The sequence below is a fragment of the Ceratotherium simum genome, chromosome 11 (genome assembly GCF_057802395.1).
Source record: "Ceratotherium simum simum isolate JZ-2026a chromosome 11, ASM5780239v1, whole genome shotgun sequence".
NCBI classification, from domain to species: Eukaryota; Metazoa; Chordata; class Mammalia; order Perissodactyla; family Rhinocerotidae; genus Ceratotherium; species Ceratotherium simum.
Genome location: NC_141910.1, coordinates 17,910,670 through 17,937,269, shown reverse-complemented (window position 1 = coordinate 17,937,269; position 26,600 = coordinate 17,910,670). Strand labels below are relative to the sequence as shown.

The following is a 26,600-nucleotide window of genomic DNA, read 5'->3' as shown; positions in this document are numbered from 1 at the left end:
GACATTATATAACATAGAAAGTTGTTCCAAAACACTTGTATATACTTGCTATAGTCACAAAAACATGTATCAAAAAATATGAAAAAGTGAGACCAAGAGAACTGTGGGCACTATGCATCAGGAACAGAAAATCAAGAATTTCTCTATTCCTTGTGATTTCTAAAACCTATCTTCTTAATTTCAAGGGCAAATTTACTCAAAAGAGAAAAATAAACAGGTAAGCTACACAACATTTATAGCCTTTATTGATAGGGTATAGCCATTATGCTGAAATTCAGCCATGAATATACAACCTCCCATCAATACACAACCCCATTTCCCATCTAAAGTTAATTGAGAATATATTTTACTTTAAATGGGACATAGAAGAAAAGTGCCAAGAATTAAAGTATAACCTGAAAGTTTTAATTTCACACTTCAAATATCAAAAAAAGCAATAATTCCCAAAATCATGAAAACATGATGAACTGCACAGAAAAAAATGGACATTTAAGTCATTTCATTCTTTCTTAATATTATATAGTGAAAACCGATGTATTTATAATTTCAGCTTTCAGATAGCATACTTCATAAAGTCATTTATTCAAGATAGACAAATGTTTACAAAGAACATTTAACTTAAATTTCATAGTTGCTTATAAAATGGTACTTGAAAGACTGACCTATACAAGGAAATAAGAGTCTTGTGAAGAGAGATGGTAAACTATAAATATAAAATACACCACAATGTTAAAAACCTCACAGTAATCACAGGATAATCAATAAAGATAACAATCTTTCTGGAGAAAAAAAGTATTTAGCATTAGAATTTAAAATGTAAACTTTATATACGAATTCAATACGGAATACATTTAAACCCTGCATTGCCACAGAATCATCATTTTGTGATAAACAATAAAAATGATGTACTTTTTGAATATACATACATCAAAACCAAAAGGTTAATTTTTACTTTTTCCTTTATTGGCAACTTTGGATGCATTTTTAGGTTTTGGTTCCCAGAGGGCATTTTTTACAAATCTTGAAGCTGCACCTCTGTCCAGCTTGCCAGCCTTTTTCTTGTCTGTTATTTCCTTGACTCTGTTCATGTACACTCTGATTCTTTCCTGAAAGATAAAAAAAGAAGAAAGGCAATAGATTTACTAAGCTGTTCCCTACCACTGAGTTTTACGACACTACACCTCAGTTAAACTCAACAGATATGTATTTACTGCCTATTGAGTGGCGCTGGTAAGTGCAAGTGAACAGGGTAAACACGCTCCCTGCTCTCCCGGAGTTCACAGTCTGGGGGAGTTCAGACATTAAAAAGTCATTGCAGAAGCATTCTGAGTGTTTCAAAAGAGGAAGAACTAGACTAAGACATCACTACAGAGAGAAACACTGAATTGTTTATATGTGGTTATACATTTTTTAATGTAGCATTAACCTAAATTCACATATTAACTCTTATGTATCTGAAGTCTATAATCTAAAACAGGGCTCTCATATACTTGCAACATACAAACCAAACCCTTGAAATTTTTCTAAACAGGAAACGGAAGAGGCAGTAGTTAACTATTTTTTTATGTTACCTTTTAGTGTCCCAATTAAAATAAGCAGAATGAAAACACAAGATCTTTCATTCAATTTCATAGTTTTGATTGATAAGCACATGATACTTTCTAATGAAATATACAGTTCTAATCAGACTTTACAAGGTGAGAAACTAATAGGCTGTCACACCACTTGGAATCTTCTGAGACCATTAATCAGAATAAAGGGCTATTCTATACATCAATTGGAGAAATAAAGGTGATGAGGGCCGTAAAACAGGAGAGCAAATGATTGATCACTGCTTAAAAGCAAGTTTCATTAAAATAATCAAAATAGTTACATAAACATACACAGAAAAATGCAGAACCTTAGACTTTAACAGTAAGAGTGAAAACTCTGTTCAAAACCCTCTCATAGCTACCTATTTATTTCTCTTAGAGTAAAAGCCAAAGTCCTCTCTATACACTCCCATCCAGCCCTGCCTGAATGACCTCCCCTCGAATACCCACCCAGCCACTCCCTCTCTTCCTTCCAGTCGGCTCAATGTTAACCTGGTTAACAGGCCCTGCCTTAACCATTTAAAATGGGAATCCTACCCAAGTGCTCCAATCCCCCTTCCCCTTCTTCTTTTTTCCCATAGCATGTAACTTTCTAACATACTATATATTCATATATATTTATTATTTGTTTGTTTGTTTTATTATAATGTTTGTCTCCCTCCACTGGATAATCTGGCTTCCACCACAAAGACAGGGATATTTATCAGCTTTATTCACTGAGGAATCATCTCACCTGGAAATAATGCCTGGCTCCCAGTAGGCAGTCAAATATTTGTTGAATGAATAAACTGACTATTTTCAATGCCTTTCCTCATTCATGACATATATGGCAAATAGGTTTCCTCTCACACACTAACTCCGTGATCAATAAGCAATGTCTGACACAAGGTCAGAAAACCGGAATAGGAGGCCAGCCCTGCAGCCTAGTGGTTAAGTTGGCGTGCTCTGCTTTGGCAGCCCCGGTTAGCAGGTTCAGATCCCGAGCACGGGCCTACACCACTCATCAGCCACGCTGTGGTAGCAACCCACATACAAAATAGAGCAAGACTGGCACAGATGTTAGCTCAGGGCAAATGTTCCTCAGCAAAAAAGAAAAAAATAAAGAAAAGGGGAATAGGTTTATGTTATTTATTTGCCAACCCTTGTCCAGAATATGAATGTACTGCTCTATAAAGTGGGTTCTGAGGGAGAAAGAAGACAGATGATTTTATCCTCTTCCAACGACAGAATCAAGTATTAAAATACTCCAAATAACTTTGTGTTAAAGAAAAAAAGAGGAATTTTATGAATGTAAAGTTCATTATTAGAAAGTTGAAAACAGATGACACAGTGCATACTTCTTAGGATTTAAAGCCAGTTATCACTGGTCAAATCAAGATCTGTGTATCATATTGCTTTATATTTTTGCTTTAAGTCTTTTTCACAATTTCTGAACTTAAAAATAAATTTATTTTTCCCTCAAGAACTTTAAAAGAAGAAAATGTCTTGGTCCACAAGTTAAAAAAATGAAGACAACAGATCTGGTTTACTCATTTTTTTTTAAATAAATGACCAAGTACTTTACTAAGTTGTAAATAACATACGTATCAACCACCATAAGACTTGAGAACAATAATACAGTGTCAAGTGTATTTCACATATATTTACTTTATATTTTATAAACACAAAGAATAAATTTATTAATATTCTTATTCATAAAGCCAAGTCAAGAAGGTAACCATAAGTTTGATTTCTAATTTTTTTCTTTTAAATTGAATGATTTAATTTTTGAAGTCAGCAAAAACTCCAAGATACCAGACCTTATATACTGTACTTATACATCTAAATGGAATACAAAGACAAACCTAGAAGATTTATTACAGGTTGTAAATATGTCACTAATGCAGAATTACTGGACAGTACACATACAACTGGTGCCAAAAAAGCTTTTAGCTTTGTTGCTGAACTAGATTCTTTACTGCTGAGAAAATGAATTAATGGAAGAATTGAAAAGGTGGGGGAGAAACTTTCCCGTCTTTGCTAGTAAATCAACTAGAATATACTTTTAAGAATTGTGTAAGAGTTTAAACAAAAAAAAAAAGGCAGTTGTAGAGATGAACAGGATTTCAAGAATTTATAGGAAAAATAATATGGAAGTTATAAATAATTACTAGAATCATAACATTGTCCCATCCAGAGATTTATATAATATATGGAACACCAATTCTCTGACACAAGTAAGAAAAAGAAAAACTAAAGACATGATGAAATCTGGCTCACTTTCATAATTTCAACTCTAAATAATTTTGTTCTCCACAATTAGTGTGAGAAAGGTACTGTGACTTGAACTTCAGGCATTCTGTAACAGACAGACACGTAAAATAAAAAGAAACCCGCTGCAATCTTACCAATTCCTGCTTTACTGGATGTTCCTTAGGATTAACTCCCTGAGTTGCCAAATAAACTACAAAAGAAAGATTTCATGGAATTAAATGGTGTATATATTAATTAAGAGCATTAATTAAAGAAACTCTACTCACAAAAAAGAAGTCACACAAATAATTAATTAAATCTTAAATTATTCAATTTCTATGTAATATTAAATTTATGTGTGGCTCATGGGCATCTGGTATGCTGATTTAAAAGAAATAAATATCTGACTATTAAAATTGCCATAAAGAATAACTGTATATAAATTGCAACAATTTAAAAAATAAATCACCTTTGACACAATAAATAATTTGCTTTCTAATTAACTCCAAAGTAATAATACATACCCCAAAACATTGAATTTAATGTGTAAGCAGAAACTAAATCCACTTTCGCTTGTTCAAGTGGGTCCAACTATTAAAAAAAAAAAAGACAGAGAGAGAATATAAAGAAATACACACAAACTTTGAGCACCATCACATGGTATTTTATACTCTCACCAAGCACAATGTATCAAAGAAATGTTTTTTTCACTTCCTATAATCCAATAACCAAATGCTCTGGAAACAATTTGCAAAAAGAAGAAGTTTCGTTAACCAGTGATTTTTGCCCACAAATATTCACTTCAGGGTACCATCTTTAGTTAGACAAGGAATGTCTATAATCCAAGAAAAATTCTTTTGAATTATTTTAATTCAGGAGTTACGATCTGGGCTTTGTATGTCAAAAGTAATTTATCCATATAAACCTGGTACATGATGCATTTATGTATAAGAAGCAGGCTAAAATGCTTAGGCAATACCAAAGACAGAAGAAACATAATGAGATTTGTTTTAGACTGTCAAAGTCAATTTACTCTTTTTGTCCTATAGGGTTTCCAGAAACCCTGATAACATCATTGTAATACTTAAAAGGTCAAAGATAGAGTCTGTCAAAAAGAATGCTATGAGTGCTCCTTTTTTCCAAAACCAAGTCAAAATAAAAATATAGTTAGGAGGTATTTCCTAAGATTGGAGTTTTGTTTTGTTTTGTTCCCCTAATAATACCCAAACACTTATAAAATTGACATAAAGGGAGAAAGGGGCATATATCATTAATCTATTTCTTCTTCTGCATGTTTCATAACACAGTACTCTGTTTTAGAAATCACATTTTTAAAATACCTTCTGCAACAACTCATTTCTAGAAACAGACATCATAGTCTTCAGCATCTCATCCACAGCACCAATGGAATTCTCAAATGTTGATAAATACTCATGAATTTCTACTGGATAGTCTTCATTAATTTCTTCACCTGCCATTATGGCCAACTGGAAAAAAAAATAAATTCTTAGAATTCATATTGGAGGCAGAGATTGCTCTTTAGGCTATAAAAAAAGTCAACAGGTCATATCATGTATTCCAAAAGTGCTAAAAGAGTTAAATCCTGAAGAAAATTAAACAAATCTTCTTAGAATATAATTCTAGAACAACTACATCCAAACTTCCCCTCTTCTTAAGTTGCTTGGAGCCAAGGGGGAAGAGAACCCACCCAAGCCCACTAACGCTACACGTATCAAACCCTCAACACCTTTCAAGACTAAAGACATGACTATCAAACATGGAATATCAATTATCAAAATCCTACATTTACAAAACTTTCTGTTGAAGTTAAAGACCAAGCAAAGCAAAGAAAGTGTGATAAGTATATTGCCTAATGCTTACTGAAAAAAATGATAAGCAAACCTCTTTTTTTTTGAAAAACATATAGTTAGTCCTTCTAAATTTAGGTGCTGATCTAGCAACATAGTATATTAAACTGAAAAATTAAAATCCTAGGTCAGAAATATCTTATGATTATTTATCAGCAAAATCATTTTTCAAGCCTATATTTATATATATATATTCCTTAAGCTTCTTTAAAATATTCATAAGAAACTCAGAGTCCATAAATCACACAAAGTCTATAAGCAGAAAAGAGGAAACTTGGGAGATATAAACTATATGGTTTTCATTTAGGCTAGAGCATACCTTGACAGCCCATTCTTTTAAAATTCACATTTATATCATAATATTTAATATCTATGTGAGAAAAAGCAAAATCCACATCAATGTATTTAATATGGTATCTAAGACCAAATTTCAGAAGCAATTCCAAGCCATATGTACCATCTTTACATTTAAAAAAACTCTTTTATTAGCTGAAAATACCTCTTTCATTACACAGCTAAAGAATAGCATGGGCCGGCCCTGTGGCGTAGCGGTTAAGTGCACATGCTCCGCTGCTGGCAGCCCAGGTTCGGATCCCAGGCACGCACCGACTCACTGCTTGTCAGGCCATGCTGTGGTGGCGTCCCATATAAAGTGGAGGAAGATGGCACAGATGTTAGCCCAGGGCCAGTCTTCCTCAGCAAAAAGAGGAAGATTGGCATGGATGTTAGCTCAGGCTGATCTTCCTCACAAAAAAAAATAATAATAAAAAAAATAAAAATAAAGAAGAGCAACAACGTGCAAAATAGCAAACAGCATAGCAGAATTGAAGTTAAGAGACTTGGGCTTTCCTTCTTGCTTGATCACTGACTTTGTCACCCTAGATAAATCACTGAATCTCTCTAGGCCTCAAATACCTCATCCATGAAATAAGGCAGTTGGTCTAACGATCTGTAAAGTCTCTTATAGTTCTAAACGTTATGACTATGTCATTTAAGTTTAGAAAGTACTACTTGAATATTTAGTCATAATATATCAACATTTCTACTCAATGAGTATATTCCACTGAGACATCTGGTTTCATTTAAAGAAAAAAAAGTGAGGCCCATCTGACTATCACTATTTGCACTGTAAAGTTACTATCCAACTACTGTGCAACCAGTAATTAAACAAAGGACTATGATAAAAGAAAACCACACAGGAAAGAATTGTGACTTCCTATTTCAAAATGCTAACTGAAAATACATATTTGCCTCTCATCCCTATCAAAATTTCTCCAAAATGACAGAAGAAATACAAAAATAAGTTCACAGTAATGCTGGAAACCAAGAGGGGCACACACCCATCAGGAGACCTCAACAGTAGAAATTTTTGTAAGCTAAAGAGCAAATGGGATCAGACTGATAGGAAAGAGAGCCAAGAAGTCTGCAATCCCTTACAAACAAAAGAGAAAGAGAACCTAGGAATAACCCCGAAATGAAGGGCACTAAGAGCTGGGCCATGAGGGCTAAAAACAGCGAAACCAATCTCTAGATCTGTGCAAGGCTGGCTCCAGCATCCGCTGCCCAGATAACGGCGTAAGTACAAGGGATATGCTGCAAATATAGAGAAGACAGTATTTCTTCTCTTTATGTAGAATTTTAAACCAATAAATTTGAAAATCTAGATGAAAAAAATGAGGTGCTGAGAAAAAAATCATTACCAAAACTAACCTAAAAAATTACACAAACCAAATAGATCATTAACCACAGGGAAAAAAAAATTTTAAGTAGTCAAAGATCTCCCAAAAGGCTCCAAGCCTAGAAGATATGATAGGTAATTTCTCCCAAACCTTCAAGAAACAGTTAATTCTATGGTATTTAACTGTTTAAAAACATAGAAAAAGATCAAAAACTTAGATACCTATTTCATAACATACACAAAAATAAACTCCAGATGAATTAAAAAGGTAAATGTACGAGCATATTAAAAGATTACATAAAATATTTACATAATCCAAATAAAACCCAAATGCTATAAAAGGAAATGGCTGAAACACTTAACTAAATAAAAACTGAAAAAACACCTATATGGTAAAAGTATACCATTAAGCAAAGTTAAAAAGCAAGAAACAGCCTGGGAGAAAATATTTGCCAAGATATAACGAAGGACTAAGTAGATTATATAAGGAGTTCCTACAAAGCAACAAAAAAATTAAAATAATGAAAATATCACCCATCAGATTGGCAATAATTTTAAAGATTAGCAAAGTTCAGTGTTAGCAAGGATATACACTGAAGGTGGAACATAAATTGGTACAGAATTTTTAAACGCACATACCCTTTGACTCAGGAAATCCTCTTAAGAATCCAGCCTACAGAAATCCTCGTATATATGCATATAAATTTGTTAGAATAGACTCAAACTCTTCTCTGAATTTTCCCCATTTTCTCTTGCACCAATTTTTCCCTCTGCTGGATCAGTACCCATAAGCTTAAAACATTTTATTTCTCCATCTCAGACAAGAAACAAACATCTTGATTTCATATCCCTCTCCAGCTAAAGCCCCATTTTCTATCTCCCTTTTAGAACAACCTCCTCAGAAGAGTTGCTTATACTAAGAGTCCCAATTTCTCTCCTTCCATTTTTTCTTGAATCTACCACAATCAGGCCCCCCACTTCTCACTCAAAATTGCTCTTATCGAGGTCACCCAGACAGCCACACCGTTAAATTCAATGGTCAATTCTCAGATCTTGTCAGTTGACATCACTGACTCCCTCCTTTGATTCCCAGGGCATCACATTTTCTTGGTTTCCCTCCTACCTCCCTGGCTGCTTTCTTGGTCTCCTTTGCTGCATCCTTCTCATATCCTCAGCCTCTTAACCTTGAAGTGCCCAAGGGCTCTCCTTGATTCTCTTTTCTTCTCTAATTTACTCTCTAGGTGAGCTGTGGGCTTTAAATTGCATTAATAAACTGACGACTCTCAGGTTTGTATCCCCAGCCCTGACCTCCCCACTGAACTCCAAACGTACACTTCCAACTGCTTACTCAATACCTCTGGTTGGATGTTAACAGATTCTCAAAGGTAAAGTGCCCAAAGCCAAATTCCTAATCTTGCCTACTGCAGTCTTCCCTATCTCATTTCATGCCAACTCCAACTTTCCAATATTTCAGTACTAAAATTTCAGAGTGGTACTTGACTCTTCTCTAGCACCTTATCTTTAAAACATATTTAGAATCTAACTGCATCCTACCACCTCTACTTCTACCACCCTAGTCCAAACCAGTCCAAGTCATCATTGTGTCTTGCCTGGATTGTTGCAATAGCCTTCTAAATGGCCTCCCTGTTTCCAGCCCAATAGTTTATTACCAAGAAAGCAGAGTGATCATTCCAAACCTAAGTCAGATCATATCACACCTCTGCTCAGAAACTTCCAAAGGCTTGCCTCCTCACTCAGAGTAAAGGCAAAGTACTTACAATAGCCTAAAAAGCCCAACACAATCACTCGGACTCACTCTGCCTTCTGTGACCTCAGCTCCTCCCACTCTACTCCTTGCTCATACCATTCCAGCCACAACGGCCTCATTGCTGTTTCTCCATCACATCAGGCATGCCCCTACCTCAGGGCCTTTCTACTTCTCCCCTTCCTAGAATGCTCTCCTCCCCGTCTGCTGCCCCAACTAGCAGCCTCAGAGCTCATTATTTCACCTTCAGCCAGCTCTCTACTCAAATGTCACCTACTGGTAAATCCTTCCTGACCACCCTATTGCAAATGCACACCCCTGCCCTCACTCTGGGCATTGCCTATCTCCTTCTCTACCTTACAGTCCTCACTAGCATCTGACATTTATGTTATTCATTTATTGTCTGTCCACCTCCAAAAAGAGGTAACTACATGAGAGCAGGAATTTTTGTGTTTCGTTCACTAGCACTGTCTGGTAGTCAATAAACATTTGTTGAATAAATAACCTATAACAAAATACTGGAAATAATCTAAATATTCGTCAACAGGGAAATAATTAAATGAATTAGAGTACATCCAAGAGAATATTAAAAATAAATAAGTAAATCTTTATGTAGCAACACATAATGAGAAGTGATGAAAAAAGCCATAGAATGTTGTATATAACACATAATGTGTCTAATATACGCTATTTGTTCTAAAAAACCTGTATATGTAGACATGTAGAAAAAGGTCTGGAAGGAAACATACAAAAACTAGACATTCTCTCTGAGAAGGGGCAGGATTTAGGGAATAGGATCAAAGCAGACTCATTTTCTTAATTCTTCATTCTTCATTGTTTAAATTTTATTTCAAAAAGCATGTATTAAATTGTAATAAAAAATAAACAATCTTTAAATAAAGGCACATTTTAAGAAAGTATTTTGGCTTTTAACAAATAGTGCAAGTATAAAAAACACAAAAAGGCCTTTATTTCAATGTGAATTTTTCAACCAATTTTTCTATTAGAAAATATTTTCCCTCTCCAGAATCATGATGAGGATTTTTTCTGCAATAATTCCCGGTCCCTAAGCCCCAATAAACAAGTAGTTATTTATTGTTAAAATGGGTTAGGGTGAATACTGAAAGCAAGGCAGTAAGTAAGAATAATTACCCTCATTAAATCTGAACTGAACCACTTGCCTTTTTCCTAACTAAAAAATAAAGGCAAGGCAGACTAAAAAATAAATGTTCTTCTCTTGTCAGAAACTCCCCCCAATTCAAATGACTTCCTCTAACATTTTATAGAGACAGTTCCTGAATATTTATTCCTTCCACAGGAAAAGCTGCAAGGGGGGAGCTACAGAAACTTCCCTCTGTTCCCTTTGCTCCTCGGATCCCAGGAGGAAGCAGTGAATGGACGGTATCAGCAGCAGTAGCAAACATGTGAACACCACTGCCTATGAGCCTGGCACTGTTCTAAGCACTCCACACTCATTAACTCATCTACTCCATGCAAACAAGAAACTGAGTCACAGTGAGGTTCAATAACCTGCCCAAGATTGTAGAGGGTAAAATGTCCAAAGAACAGACAGAAGGAAAGAACTCACCTGCCCCTATCCTCACGGCCCCCACAGGTTCTGCAGGTACTCCTCACCCTTCCACCTACTCCTTCTAAAGCACCAGCTGCAGAGGTGGAGAAAGCAGAAGAGGGCCTCAGAAAATTTGCTTCTCTTCGGCCCCCAGTAAGGTCTGGCTGAGACTAAGGGACAGAGGGGAAACTCTGCCCAGTAATCCCTACAGGATGTTACTGCCACTCCTTCCCTCCTCTCACTGGTTACAGAGCCACAGCACCGAGAGGAGAAAAGGAGGGGTACACGGCATCACACAGAACTGAAGTCATCTCCCTTCCTCCTCCTCTCCATCCTCTACGTGAGGGAGGTCAGTCCAGCCAGGAACCTGGGAGTCACCCCTCACTCCTTCCTCAGCCCCTAAATCCAATCCGTCCTGTCAAAACGGCTTCCTTTGATCTCCTTACACCACAAGCTTTCCTCCATTCTCACTGACTACATTATTTCAAGAGCCTCTTCCTACTGTCAATTTTTCTCCACTCTCAACTTTAGGATGTTACAAAACATGATTTTTCTATAAACATAGTCTGGTTATGGTACACCCTTGATTAAATCCTGCAATAGTTCCCTACCACCCTGAAGATAAATTCCAACTCCATAGCATGTGGGCCCTTGCTTGTCTGACTAACCTCATCTTTCCTCACTCCCCTCTTCCAATCCTATTGCTGTAGCCATGATGGCAGATTTCCAAATGTGCCATGTCGTTCACTCTAACCTTTCACCAGTGTAGTTCTCTATACAGGAATCGCCCTTCCCGATTCACTTTGCTCAAACCCCACTTATTTTTGGAGGTAAGATCAGGTTTCACTTCATCCAACGAAGACATCTCTGAGCGCCACCCTCCCATTCTGTCTAGATAAACAAAACTGCAAACTGTCATGTCACTTAAAACACTATCTGGTAACATCTGTTGATTTACTTGACTTCCCTTTGACTACAAGGTCCTTGAGGGGGCTGTGTCATACTGACATTCTATCGCCAGTGGTTGACACACAGAATGACTATATGTCTCAATTTGCCCAGGACAGTACCAGTTTATACCTTTTGTTCCAACTTGCCATCTGCTCAGCTCCCCATTTCTCTCTCAGCAGTCCCAGTATGACCAATAAACTATACAGTCACCCTAAACAAAGTAGGTCCTCTGACCCTTACCACCACTCCTCACCCCGTTTTTTTAGAGAAGAGGAGAGTCAGGGGAGTGGCTCCTGGTACCAGCCAGCGTTCAACCAGTGCAGCACAACCAGTAGGAGATATATATGAAGAGATTTATTGCAAGAAACTGCATTATGCAATTGTAGGGGCTAGTTAAGTAATTCCGAAATATGCTGGACAGGCTGTCACAGAAGGGCATGCTGGAACTCTTAACTAAAAGCTGAAGTTGCTATCGAGAAGTGGAATTTCTTTTCTGTCAGAGAAGTCTCAGGTATACCTCTAAAGCCTTTCAACTGATTGAATCAAGCCCACCCAGATTATCTAGAATAATCTCCCTAATTTAAAGTCAACTGATTGTGGATTTTAATCTCATCTACAAATATCTTTGCAGCAACACCTAGATTGCTGTTTGACTGAATATGTGGGGGCTGCAGCCCAGCCAAGCTGACACATCAAAAAGACCACCGTACTCCTTTAAGCCTCCAGAACTATAGCAATGAAAGGTATATTCCTGGCATCAAAAGTTGTTCTGACAGCATTTTCTCACAGCAGTCTTGTTATTCTTGATTGTCAGGTTCCCAAGTAATACAACTAGACTTCAAATTCCAGATAACATATGTAGAAGAAATGACAACTTTAAAAAAAAATCACGATTTTGCAACCCCTCGTGAAATTATCAATTCACACAATGATCACCAACAGATAAAAGGATGATGGGAAAGTTCACAATGGAGGAGTGCAATGGTCACTACCAGAGCCCACGGATGGATCTTCACATCAGTAGAGTAGAACAAAAACACAGTATGAACCTCTTGATGTGAAGCACTGTGATGTACACAGCACCATCTGCGTAGCATTTCCAACTCCCCGAAAAAGTTGAATCTGAATCTAATTGAGCCTTTAGAGCTAACCTCCATTTTACAGGAAATATGGAGGACAGAGAAACAAGTTAATACCACCAGAAAGCAAAGAGACAAATCTAGAATAAGAAATACTCTACAGGACAAGTGACCGGTTTCTGTAACAAGTAAAGAGCATGAAGGAAAAATAAAGAAAAGGGAGCAGAGGTAGAGGAAGAAAAGATCAAGGGTCGATCTGAAACCAAACAGAATGTGTAGACCTTGTTTGGGTCTTGACTTAAATAAACCAAGTGTAAAAAGATATTTTTGAGAAAAGGAAATCTGAACATGGATTGAGTATTAGATGACAGTGAGAAATTATTGATAATTTTGCCAGCTATGAAAATGGCATTATAGTTATATCAGAAAATGTCCCTATCATTTAAGGACGCATACTGAAGTACACAGGGGTAAAATTACATGATCTCTTGAATGCATATTAAAAAAAGCTAGCCTTCGTGGATTAATTACACTTAGAGGGCAAAAATAATAACCTTTGTACGTTATTTCTATAGCGAAATTAGCTAACTCACAAATTAACTTTTACAATACAACTCAGTTCACAAATTGGAGGAGTACCTAAATAGAAAGTATAGTCTAGAAAACTTAGGCAACTCTATTACATCTCATTTCAATGCCAAATATAATTGCAGGTGAGGGGAGGGTAAGTTAGTGAGTGCTCACCAGATCCGTGATAGTTGCTGAACAAAGCTTACAAAAACAAGACAGAGCCTGTGGCCTCAAATGAGGTTTTTATTACTAACGTTTCCAACGAAGGCTAACATTCCAGAGTCTAATTATTTCAAGAATGTCATAAATTTCCTTTAAAAAAAAAAAATCCTGATGCCTTATACCTTTACCTGGCACTTATAAAAATGTATGCATGTGAAAATAAGTAAATAAATAAATAAACAAACCATCAAGCCAAGTCTCAAGTCAAATGAAAAATTAGGGGAAAATATTGGCAACATAAAGACAGATAAAAGGAACCTCTACGAATCAACTTAACAACAACAAAAAAAAATACCTACAATCCAGAAGAAAAATGAACAAAGAAAATCAGCAGTTCACAAATAAAGGAATCCAGATGACCAATAAGTATAAAGAAAGCTACTCAATCTTACTCATAATTAAAGAAACATAAATCGCCAAAACAAGATGCCATTTTTCATCTGTCAAACAAGCAAAAATTAAAAAGATTGATAGTACCTAATATGGGCAAAGGTGAGGAGAAACAGCCTCTTATTCACTATTAATTGGAGTGTAAACTGAGCATTTCTGTGAGACAATTTGGCACTATGCTTCAAAATTGTATATGTACAAATCCTTTGACCCAGCAATTTTACTTCTCAAAATGCATATTTTCACACAAGGTAATATTCAAGGACATCCCCTGCAACACTTAAAACACTGAAACCTTAAAGCAGGGAACAACCTACATGCCCGTTAAGAAGCACTGGTTAAATAAATTATGATATACTCATTCAATAAAATACTCTGCAGCAGTGAAAAAGTATGAATAGAGCTTATATTCCTAAGATATATTAAGCGAACAAAACTTGAACAGCAGCATATGTAACACATTCCATTTGTTTTTAAGAAAAAAGATACGCATGTGGAGGCATACTTGTCTACGCATATAAGTCTTCTTAAAGGATACAAGAGAAGCTGTTAACTGTGGTTTACTTCTGGGAAACGAAAAGCAGGAAGGTAAGGAAGCACATTTTATGTTACAGTCTGGAAATTATGCTTTTTAAACAATAATATGTGTAACATATTACAATAATATATGATCATAAGTAAATTTTCAACTATCCGAAATTTTGAAATTTACTTTATTCCCAATGATAAGGTAATACACATAGTATCAGGACCCACAAAATGGAGGCCACCTCTGTGGGCCCAGGCTAGTCACAAATCAAAATCTAAGTCAGCCGGCACTTTTGGGAACACTCACTGTCAAAGAAACCTAAAGTACACCAATCACAAACCTCCAACTCCGCTTAGCTAGCTTACCTTACCCTAGAAAACAGGCCCTGCAAGCCTTACAAGGAAGTCCCGGATCTCCTGGCCAGTCACGCCCTGTGTCTCTTCTAATACTCAACTGGCTCTTGTACAAAATCCGTCGGGAAGAGCGCTCCACTGCTTGTGAGGCCCTGGACTCCCCCAGTCCATGGACTGTTTTCCCTTGAATAAAGGACATCAAACTCGTTACTACACTGTTTTAGTTTTGTCTTTTGACTCCAAATATGTCAGATAAAATGTCTTTTCTCCTCACCTAGCAGCTACAATCAAACCTATATTCTTGGGCTGGCCCGGTGGCTTAGCGGTTAAGTGCTCTCACTCCGCTGCTGGCGGCCCGGGGTTCGGATCCCGGGCGTGCACCGACGCACCACTTCTCCGGCCATGCTGAGGCCACGTCCCACATACAGCAACTAGAAGGATGTGCAGCTGTGACATACAACTATCTACTGGGGCTTTGGGGGAAAAATAAATAAATAAATATTAAAAAAAAAACAAAAACCTATATTCTTGAGCTCTATTATATTCAAAGAACCATAGGAAGGGATTCCCTCCCCTATATCTAAATTTTCTAGACACCAAGAGGCCATTCGCTCCCTATTCTCACGGTACAAAAGCCTCTCTGGCCTCTCTTCTCTCCTTAGAAACTCCTCCTAGAGTTGCTGTGAGGACTTCTTCCCACCATTGTTTTTTGCCTGCTTTTACTCAGCTCCCATATCAAGAATGCTTTCTCAAGGAAGCATTCCCTCTTCCCTTGGATTGCCTTGTCCAGTAGTTACATGGTCTCATAGCACCATGTATTTCTCCATATCATTCTTGCAATTTTTTATTTCTGTGATTATTTGATTAATGTGCACCATCCGCACTAGACTGTAAGCCTGGTGCAGGCAAGTCTTGGCTCACTATTATATTCTAACTATCAGGAGAGCATGTCATATATACTAAATAAATATCTATTAAATAAATGAATCCTTAGTGCCCAGCATGTAATAAATCCTCAGTAAATATTATTCGTTTACACGGCATTGTGGAGTATATGCTGTGAAGAGTCAGGGATAAATAAGGGAACTGTCAGGTAACTGAGAGAGGACCTAGTTGAGGCTGGGAAGCATTAATTTGTGCCTTTCGTGAATTTCTTTAGCAGTGTTCAGCATGCCTGGAGCAAGAATGGTTACCCAGAACAAGGCTAGTGGACGCAGGAAAGGACGTACGAAAGCATCTTCATAACAGCTGACTGGGAGGTACGGCCTTGAAGGGAGAGAAGTAAGGCTTTTTCCTCAGTTTGGAATACCCTCACCCTGCACCCCTTTCCTATATTCTGGGCCTGGTGAAACCTATCAATCCTTTAAAACCCACATCAAACGCCCCCTCCTCTATAAAGGCTTCCACATCTCCCAAACAAAGGTAGTCTCTTCTTCCTCTTTGCTCCCAAGGTTCTCCAGACGTAGTTATCATCTATCTGTCAATAATAATCCTTCTCGTGGATCTTGATAAATCCAAAGGTGTCCATCCTCATTTTACTTGATCCATCAGCTATGCATTGACAAAATTGGGCACACTACTCCACTCTGAATTGCACAAACACTAGACTCTCAAAATTGTCCTTGTCCCTTGCCGGCTGTTCACTCTCATCTGCTGGTTCTTCCTCCTCTCCCCAAACCTACAACTGCCATGACTAAGGACTTAGATCTTGTACTGCTGCTCTTTACTGTTCACATTTACTCCTCTGGTGACTGGCTCAGTTTCACAATTTTAAATTGTGATTTCACAATTTTAAACTGACATCTGTTTACTGACAACTCCCAAATGTTCTTTTCCAGCAGTGACCTTCCCCTTGAACTCTAGACTTGGTAGACTCAACTGCCTACTCAACATCTCCACCTGGATGACTAACAGATATCTCAGACTTAACAGGTCATAACTGAACTCCTAATCATCCCCCACAAACCTCCTCCTCCCAGTTTTCCACTTCTCAGTTCATGGCAATTCCATTCTTCTCAAGCCCAAAACCTTGACAATTATCTTACTCTCACAACCCACATTCAATCCATAAACAAAAATCTACTGGCTTTGCTGACAAAATATATCCAAAATTGAACTGCTACTCACTACATTCACCTCTTTCTACCCTTTTAAACCAGTATCATCTCATCTGAATTATCACCCCTTCCTAATTAGTCTCCTGGCTTTCACCTATCCCACTCTCCAACAATCTATAGCCATGCACTACATAATGAAGTTTCAGTCAATGACGGACTACATATACCATGGTGGTCCCCTAAGATTAGTACCATACAGCCTAGGTGTGTAGTAGGCTATATCATCTAGGCTTGTCTAAGTACACTCTATGAAGTTTGCACGCTGATAAAATTGCCTAACAACACGTTTCTCAGAACTATCCCCACCATTAAGCAGAGCATGATGGTATTCTTAACACAGTAGCCAGAGTAATCCTGTTAGAAATCTAAATCAGATCATGTCACTCCTCTGCTCAGAACTTTCCATTGCTTATTCACCCACTAGACTATTCCTTCAAGGCAGGATTCATGTTGCATGAAATGTGTATCTCCACACGACTAACACAATGTCTTGTACATATTGGGTACTTAGTAACTATTTGTTAACTGAATAAAACCAATGAAAGTAAACTGGAACCAAATTTTGGAGAATCTTAATATCAGATTGGAGATTGGACTTACAGATAATAGGAAGATGCCACATGGATCCAAAAGAAAAATATATGATAATGTACATTCTGGCGCTGTTTCCATCCCTATGCCAAGTACAGTTACACAATTATGAACTAAATATCAGAGAATAAATCCCATGTATAATTTTTTTGGAACTAGAGAGACATCTGCAGATATTGCACCAGAATTCTCTTACTGTAAAGACTTTTTTGCACTGCATTATCTTAGAAAATAATAGTGAAACGTACACACAACAATCTCTCAATAAATATTGCTGTCTTTGGCAGACAGTCCATGTTAGTGTCGCCTATAATTCTCCCTCAGACTTACAGTAAAATCCTGAGAAAAGATAGACTTCTTCCCTTTAAAGATGTTAACCTCTAACAACAAATTTATCCCAATGTCTAATAACAAAAAAAGATATAAATTACAAAGAGGTTATTCAAGACTGAGAAGAATAATTACACCAGAGTACAATGAATTTACTTATATTGTTTAATTCAAAATGTTTTCAAAATTATAGATATGAGGCAGCAACATTACCTTCCAAAACCATGGAATTTACTTATTACAATTTTCTCATTTCTAAAATAATTGTAACAATATACAGGGCTATTGTGCAGGTTAAATAAATAATATAGGCAAAGCTACTAGAACAGTGCATGCCTCAGTTAGCACTCAATATATTATCTAGTAATATTAGTTATTATTTTACTAAAATGAAAAGGATCAAATACCCTAATCCAATGTGGACTATTTATAGAGCCATACTTGAAGGGTCAACTGCTTGGAAACAGTAGCTGAGATAACACATAGGAAGAGCCATTTGAAAAATTAAAAGCAAATATGAAAAAATTATACCACCTCTGAACTGTGATACATACAACATAGCTATCTTAAGACAGCTATAACATCTTTTGACTCTGAGAATTTTATTTTGAAAAACCATTGTTCACAATTTGTCATTATTTTATATTTCAATAAAACAATGAGTTCTATCATTTCCAAAAATCACAAACAGTTCTCTGAATTTAAACAGGGGTTATCTGGTTATTTTCGGACTCACTGTCAACATATGGTTACGTCTCCGTTCAGTCTACTGTCAGACAATCCAAATAGGTTAATAAATGGGTAGCAGACATCTCATCGGGACAGATACATCTTTACCAAGCCAAAACTGAATTGCAGCCAACGAACAGGGAGCCAAAGATATTTTCAAACACAAGTTGTAGTCACAATGAACTTTCCTGGGCCACAAAGAAAAACTACTTTCTTGAGATGACTCACTGCAGATTTCAACTGAAGGTCGAAATCAGCCTGCCATCTCAGGTGGGCTAACACTGCAGCGGCAGACCGTCTGTGATCACGTACGTGCAAGATAAACGTGGACGACATAAGCAAGTCACTCCTCTACTTTACCTTCCTCCCTAAACAAGGTTTGAAGGCAGATGAAAATTAAGTGAAGTCATGTGTCTTACTTTCTCCGCCTTCCAATATTTGAGAGGCGGAGCTAAGAAGTGAAGAAAAAGCGAGAGGCCGGACCTAGAGAGAGGTAAGGGGCCAGGGTACGCCAAAGCCGGCGAGCGGCCATGGGACGCGCGGAAGTGGGGGTCCCGCAACAAGGCCGCCCCCAGCGCCCGGGTGTGAGGGACCGAATTGGCGGAGGCGACGCAGCCCGACCCCGCTGCTGACAGTCTGCGGGGGGGATGAAAGGGGGATCCCACGACAGGAGAAGCGGATATATGCGGAACCACGAGAAAACTCAAACCCCAGCTTTGAATAATACCTCGCCGGCCTTCCACTCCTGTCTCCCGAGAAGCAGTCGGACGGCGGTGACGTCAGTGTCGCACCGGCTCTGCCCGCGGCGCCAACGGCGCTCTGTGATGACCTCACGGGCTCTCCCGGTCCCCTCGCGCCTTGACCCCCCTCCGCTGTCAAAGGCGGTATTCTGAAGTGCTCCAGGCCAATACCGTGGAAGGAGTGTGGATATCTTTTTCTAGATTTATATTCGGCCAGCACCCACCCGGAATACGAGTTGAGCGTAGTTAACCGGAAAAAGATGTCAGTTGCTAAAGCTTTGTTCCGGTTTTTACTTGCCCTGTAGCTCGTTCCAGGCCCTGGTTCTTCCTACACCCCTTTCTCCGCCTCAAAATGAGCCTCCTAGAGCAGCTTCCCAAGTGACCCGTGGCGAAGGATGATTCTTTATTTTTCCAATCTATCGCTAAGAGAGAGTTTTGTAAAATACAGTAAAAATGTTTTAGTTTAAGAGAGAGTTTTGTAAAATACATCTCTTAAACATATGTTTAAGAGGTAGTTTTGTAAAATAATGAAAAAATTACTTGAAAAATGAAAAAAGATAAAAGCCTAGATTTTTAATTATTAGTTTCAATAAACATAATTTTCATTTCAATAAATATAATCAGAACAATGTAAGAGAAAAAAGAATTACAACAACTGTACATATATTACAGCCCAAGATGGGATCTGCTGCCCGCTGCAAGATGTGCCAATAGTCAAGAGGCAAGGCGGTAGGAGACAAAGTACTTTTTATTATAGCTTGCTAGCAAGAGGGAAGATGGCCAACTAATGTCTGAAAGAACCATCTTAAGGGGGCACAAAGTCTTACAGCAGCTATATAGGCGGGTGGGTTGTTGGGGAGGGGGTTAGGAATGTTGACCCTCTGGTGTTACAGACTGGGAGTTGCCGCACCAGATGTTTCAGTTTTCATTGATGATGGCTATCAGCATAGACTCCCTGTTCAGAGGTCATCACATTCCTAAGGAACTCAAAAGAACTAATCTTGTCGAAGCTGGGAGGTACATGCACAAGCAGGGGTCATAAAATCCGCAGAGCAGTTAGATCTCCTGGAGGGTGCACATCCAGCTGGGTTCGTTAGTCAGAGGTCATTCAAAGTTACAATAGCGTTTCTTTTGTACAATATGGCTTCCCATATATCAACCTTGTCTTGAGCTGGTATTACATATGTTCATTGGAAGTGTAGTGTAAGTGACTAAGAGCATCATTTTTACATTTCTAACTTTTTATTCCACAATCATAATTTAACAAAAAGTTATGCATGAAATAATGATTGCATATATCAAATTCCCATAAAAGCACTTTGAACAAACACCATGTGTGTCAGTTTCTAACATTTTTTAAGTGGCAAATGACCTTTCTTCTGATTTGTTATCCTGATCTGGTGGGATTAAAGACAATGGTTCTGGATGAGGGTAGTGTGTATCTAAACTGTTCCTCTGTTTTGTTTTTACACTCAGAGAAACCAGTCTCACAGAGATAAGTTGATGGGAATGGAAGAAGAGTTTTCAAAGCAATTTCGGGAGCCAGCCCTGACGGCCTAGTGGTTAAAGTTCAGCGCACTCTACACCGCGGCCCAGCCTGGTTCCCTGGCAGTGCGGGACCACACTACTCATCTGTCAGTAGCCATGCTGTGGCTGCAGCTCACATAGAAGAACTAGAATGACCCACAACTAGAATATACAACTATGTACTGGGGCTTTGGGGATTAAAAAAAAAGATTGACAACAGATGTTAGGCCAGGGCCAATCTTAAAAAAAAAAGTGTTAAAAAAAGCAATTTCAGCAAGCTAAGAATATTCATTTTTAACTTTCATCTAAAATGAAACAAATGATGACATTTTCAAATTTCATCTTTAATCCATCAGTTGCCAGTTGCAACAATTTCTCCTTTAAAGCTATTTTAAAAATTATCTTTTGATGAAAGAAATGTATTCCAGATTTTATACATTGTTTGAGTCACAATTACCAAACTAAACTTAAAATATCACAAGTTGCAATGTGGTCATACTGCACATGACTAGTAGACAATTCACACAACATGGGATTCACCATGTGAGTTCAACAACATCCAAATTAATCTACACCCAACTCAAGAAAACCACTTCACTGATCTCGGTTGTTGCAGCAATGCTGAACCGCCATAAAAGTTGCTAAATGATTATTCTCAATTTCTGCACTCATCTTGTTGTTGTACAGGTAATAACAAATAGTTAATGGACTGGCACCAGTCCACAGACCATACTTTGAGTAGCACTGCCCTCGAGAGTTGGGTGGATAACCTTACCACAAAGACTGCTGAGACCTGGCAGGACTGAAACATCACCCAGAGTAACTCAGAACCTGACCTTTGTCCTGCAGCAAGGTGATAACAAGGCTTCAAGGCAAATTGTCACAGCTTTGTGTCATTTGGGTCCTCAGGAAGCAAACACTGAAATGGAGTTAGGAGTACAAGATGTTTGGAATGGGGGCATGTCTCTGAAAGCTAAAGAGGGAGGAAGCAGGATTGGGCAGAAAGCTTCAGACCGTGATGGAGATGTGACAGGGTCTCAGCCAACACAACAGTGAGCTCTGGAGCAAAGAGTGCCCCATAGAGTAGACCACAATGGGCAGAAACAGCCAAGCACTAGTACCCCCTCTATGCTTGGTCATTGGCAAGATTGTGGCTTCAACTTAAAAGCTGAGGCAGAGCCTAAAGTTGCTACTAGCTGGAGGCTGTCAGCTAACTGCACTTTTACAACTGAATGGTAAATTTTTTAAAGGGAGATCTAAGGAGCGCACCTCCTCAGCTGCCATACGCTGAACCATCCACACCACAGCAGCACCACAATCCCATGATTTGTTCAACAGATATTTACTGAGTCCTTGTTACGTGCCAGACTCTATCTACATGTTATAGGTAGAGCAGTGAAAAAAGTCCCTTCCCCTGTGAAGCTTACATTTAAATTTTAGCACTGGGAATACCTCTGCCTCTTCTTTTTCCTTCCCTTTACTCCACTTTACTCTCCCATTCTTTTCCTTCACCACACTTTTATCTCCAATAATCCCTGATTTCAACATTTAAACCTTCCTGGTTCATGCTTGAGTATTGCTCAGCCTCCTAAGGACAATGGAGAAAGAGAAGTTATCCAGTGGAATCTGAGAAAAACAAACTCATAGATACAGAGAACAGATTGATGATTACCAGAGGTGGGGGGCTAGGGGGTGGGCAAAATGGGCGAGGGTGATCAAAAGGCACAAAATTCCAGTTATATGTTCCAGGGATGTAATGTACAGCATGGTGACTATAGTAACAATACTGTATTATATATTTGAAAGTTGCTAAGAGAGTAGATCTTAAAAGTTCTTATTGGGGCTGGCCCCATGGCACAGTTGTTAAGTTCAGCACGTTCCACTTCAGCAGCCTGGGTTCATGGGTTCAGATCCCGGGCATGGACCTACACCACTCGTCAGCCATGCTGTGGCAGTGACCCACATACAAAATAGAGGAAGATTGGCACAGATGTTAGCTTAGGGTGAATCTTCCTCAGCCAAAAAAAAAAAAAAAAAAGTTCTTATCACAAGAAAAGAAATTATAGCTGTGAAGTGATGGATGTTAGCTAAATTTAGTGTACTAAAACTGATGTTAACTAAAACCACTTGGCAATATATACATATATCGAATCGTTACATTGTACACCTTACACTAATACCATGTTATATGTCAATCATATCTCAATAAAACTGGGGGCAAAAAAAAAGAAAAGTTATCCGAAACCTCAGGTCACAGGAAAAAAATGCCTGCCAATAGCATTTGAAAACCACTGCATTATGCTACCTCATGGTTTTTGTTACTCCCTTTCACAACAGAAGGCTGAATTCCCCTCATGGTGCTAGTGAATACTCCAGCCCTTGGCTGCAATGAAAAAAAAGTCGATATGTAACCACATAGCTGGCCTTGGAAATGGAAGATAAATGCACTGATCACATTCCCAGTGCAGATCAGCTCCTTCCCATTTGATTACTGTATAGTACAAATGATGGTGAGCAATGCAACAGCAGCTCTTCAGAGCAAACTAGCTGTGTAACCGTAGGCAAGTTATTTAACCTCTCTGATCCTCACTTTTCTCATTTGGAAAATAGAGACAATAATAATACCTATTTCTTAGGTACTGTGAGGACCAGATGAGTCACCGTAAGTGCTTACCACAGTGCCTTGCACAGAGTAAGCATTTAATAAACATTAATTATTAGTAACAGTAATTATCACTATGCAATATTATTGCTTAAAAAAGAGGAAATTAGAAAATTCTGATGTTGATGAAAAAAAGAAAATTTTGGTGTTGAATTTAGGAAGTTTCTTAAATCTTAGTGTTCAAGCTATGTATAACAAAATCGGGCTCCCAGTGAATATCAGAGTAAAATATTAGAATGTTTTTCTCTCTTCTGAATGATAACATAAGAAAATCACCATTTTACAGCTGATGGTGCTCAGGGCAAGCTACCCCAGGAAGCACCACTCTGGTATGTGGATTATTTCGAGCTGAAGACAATAAGGACTCAGAGAACTCAGGAAGAATATTTGAGTTTCCCCTCCCAAACTGCCTAAAGAATTTAAAACAAAAGATCTGTTTCAGGAAGGAGTTATTATCATGACTGCTATAAAGATAATGTAGGATAGAGGTTACAATAGAAAAGGCACCAACAAGCCCATCTTATCAGAAGTTCTGTCTCTCTGGCCACATGCTCTGGATGGCCCTGCGAGGAGTTACCAGACAATCATTTACAAGGGAAGTCTCCATTTGTAAAGGTATCTCCCTCTCTGTATTGGGAAGAGGGGGGATGACCTCATTTCTAGAGACTTATCAATGTGGAAGGTGAGGCCTTAAAACTGCATAATAAACCTTACTCTTGTTTACAGTGCTTTAGTGATAATCTCCTGTAACTGACACCCCCACCCCCAACATCCTCCTTGCTTTGGTTGGACATGGTATTTAAGACGAGAATTTCTGCTATTGTGTTGAGAAACGTAGTGTCCCTGCTTTCTCCCATGTATACATGTTATTAAACTTGGTATTATTTTCTCCTGCTAACCTGTCTTGTTAATTATTTGGCCAGCCATAAGAACCTTAAGGGAAAGGGCAGAGGGAGATTCCCCCTCTTCCCCCGACACAGCCATCGTAGTAAAATTGACTCAGGTGAGATTCATCAGTATTCATCAGCTAAAACAATTGGGTGAAAGTTTGATAGAGAACAGGACATTTATACCACCTTAAATCATCTCATCACAGATTATTTTTGAATTACAAAGGTAAAAATGGTAATTTTACAATGGCTAAATCTGTAGACATAGAATCAAATATTCTATGTTAGCACCACTAATGGGATGAACTGACCTCATGTGCCTCCTTTTGTGATGCAGTAAGAAAGACTACACCATCGCTTAATGCATTATTCCTGCCAAAAATATATCACCTGAATCTGATCCTCAGGAAATATCAGACACACCCAAATTAAGAGACATTCAAAAAAAAAAAAACTGTCCTAGATGGGGACATTAAAGAAACATGACAGTAAAGGCAATGTGTGATCCTGGATTGGATCCCAAATCGATGGAAAAAAACTCTATAAAAAATATTATTGAGGCAATTGGTGAAATTGTATATAGATTGCATATTGAATAATAGTATTAAATCAATGTTAAATTTTCTGAATTTGGCAATTGTACTGTGGTTATGTTAGAAAGTGTTCTTGCTCCTGGGAGATGCATGCTGAAGCATTTAGATTAGGGGTAAAGGGCAATGTTGTCTGCAATTTACACTCAAATAGTTCAGAAAAAATATTAATAGTAGTAATAATAATAGTAATTATATATGGAGAAAGATATCAAATGTGGCAAAGTGTTTGGTTGATAAGCAGTGAATCTAGGGGAAGGGTATGAGGAGTTCATTGTATTATTCTTGCTACTTGTTTATAAATTTGAAATACAAAAAAAAAAGCATGAGGAGTGGGGGTGTCAGAGAAGAAGAGAGAACCTTCTTGGACATACAGTTGTTTAGCTCTATAGGTGGTTTGCATACAAGACTTCTGGTCTTGTTTGTGACCTTGAGGACCTGGGATGAAAAAATTACCACAGGATACAATCTATGTATATGAAATATTACTTTGCAGAATATTGCCCCTTGTCACCCCATCCCCTCCCCCAATTTTGAAAAGAAAAGCACATGTCATACTAATATGAGGAATTCCAATAGCAAGTTTTGTTTCTAAATATATCGTGAATTAAAAGATAACTCTGGGGGGCCAGCCCCATGGTGCAGTGGTTAAGTTTGGCATGCTCCTCTTCAGCGGCAGGGGTTTGTGGATTAGGATCCCAGGCACAGACCTATACCACCCATCAGCCATGCTGTGGCGTTCACCCATATATAAAATAGAGGAAGATTGGCAACAGATGGTAGCTCAGGGCTAGTCTTTCTCAGCAAAAAAAAAAAAGACCAAAGCAAAAAAAGATAACTCTGAACTGGTCCAAATCACCAGTTGGAAGCATGTTCTCATTCATTAATCTCATTTATTAATCAAAAGTGACTGAATCACTCTCTCTCCTCCCTTCTCTGGCTGGATATTAGGAGTAAATAAGCAAGTGAAGGTTAGTTGACCACTCACCCCCACCGCACCCCACTCCATCTTCCAGCCTTGCAGGAGAGAGACTGATGGAGAGCAAGCTTTACTCAGACAGGCAGGAACTGATGATGGAAATCCCTGCATATATGCCCAGCCCCACGTGGGGCCCTGACTTGCTTCTTCAGAGGACAATCTGCAATCTAACTCCACCTGATTTGACTCCTCCTGTAAGAATCAGCAAAGTTCCAGAGAATGAGAATTTAGCAGCAAATTAGTCTTAGTTCAAGGGAGGTTATTAATATAGCATGACACGTTGAAGAAGAATGCCCAGATGGTGAGAATTTCTGTTTTGAAACAAAGAGTAGGAGTTTTTAGAGGATGAACAATTGATGCCAACACCATCTCAACTATTTTTCTAAATAACCTCAATAAATAGGCCACTTCCTCTTTTCCTATTTCTTTGTCTTTCTCTCTGTTTTTATTTTGTTTCATTTGTTAACAAATTTATATTTTTCCCCTCATTGTCTTTGTCCCTTCAGGCTGCTATAACAAAATACCACAAACTGGGTGGCTTATAAGCAACAGACAACTATTTCTTACAACTCTGGAGGCTGTAAGTCCGAGATCAGGGTGCCAGGATGGTCAGGTAAGGGCCTCTTCTGGTTGCTGACTTCTTGTA

General features: G+C 38.2%; 1 protein-coding gene across 4 annotated transcripts; it reads right to left on the bottom strand.

Annotated features, from left to right (window-relative positions):
• Window positions 1-218: 218 nt before the first annotated feature.
• Window positions 219-26,600, bottom strand: C1D (C1D nuclear receptor corepressor). Of its 4 annotated transcripts, none has more exons than XM_087436648.1 (5): window positions 26,522-26,600; window positions 5,165-5,311; window positions 4,349-4,415; window positions 3,980-4,035; window positions 219-1,106 (listed from the first exon to the last, which is right to left on the bottom strand). In XM_087436648.1, the coding sequence occupies exons 2-5, from the start codon at window positions 5,300-5,302 to the stop codon at window positions 942-944; spliced, it is 426 nt and encodes a 141-aa protein (XP_087292774.1). In that variant the 5' UTR covers window positions 5,303-5,311; window positions 26,522-26,600; the 3' UTR covers window positions 219-941. The 4 variants fall into 4 exon arrangements, with proteins under 4 accessions (XP_087292774.1, XP_004435664.1, XP_087292775.1 ...); XM_004435607.3 differs by lacking the exon at window positions 26,522-26,600 and adding an exon at window positions 19,294-19,526; XM_087436649.1 differs by lacking the exon at window positions 26,522-26,600 and adding an exon at window positions 14,812-14,974.

Coding starts and splice junctions, on each gene's coding strand:
- C1D (XM_087436648.1), bottom strand. CDS start 5,302: ATGGCAGGTGAAGAAATTAATGAAGACTATCCAGTAGAAATTCATGAG. Junction 4,416..5,164: donor GAAATGAGTTGTTGCAGAAG/GTATTTTAAAAA, acceptor TTTTTTTAATAG/TTGGACCCACTTGAACAAGC. Junction 4,036..4,348: donor ATTAAATTCAATGTTTTGGG/GTATGTATTATT, acceptor TTTCTTTTGTAG/TTTATTTGGCAACTCAGGGA.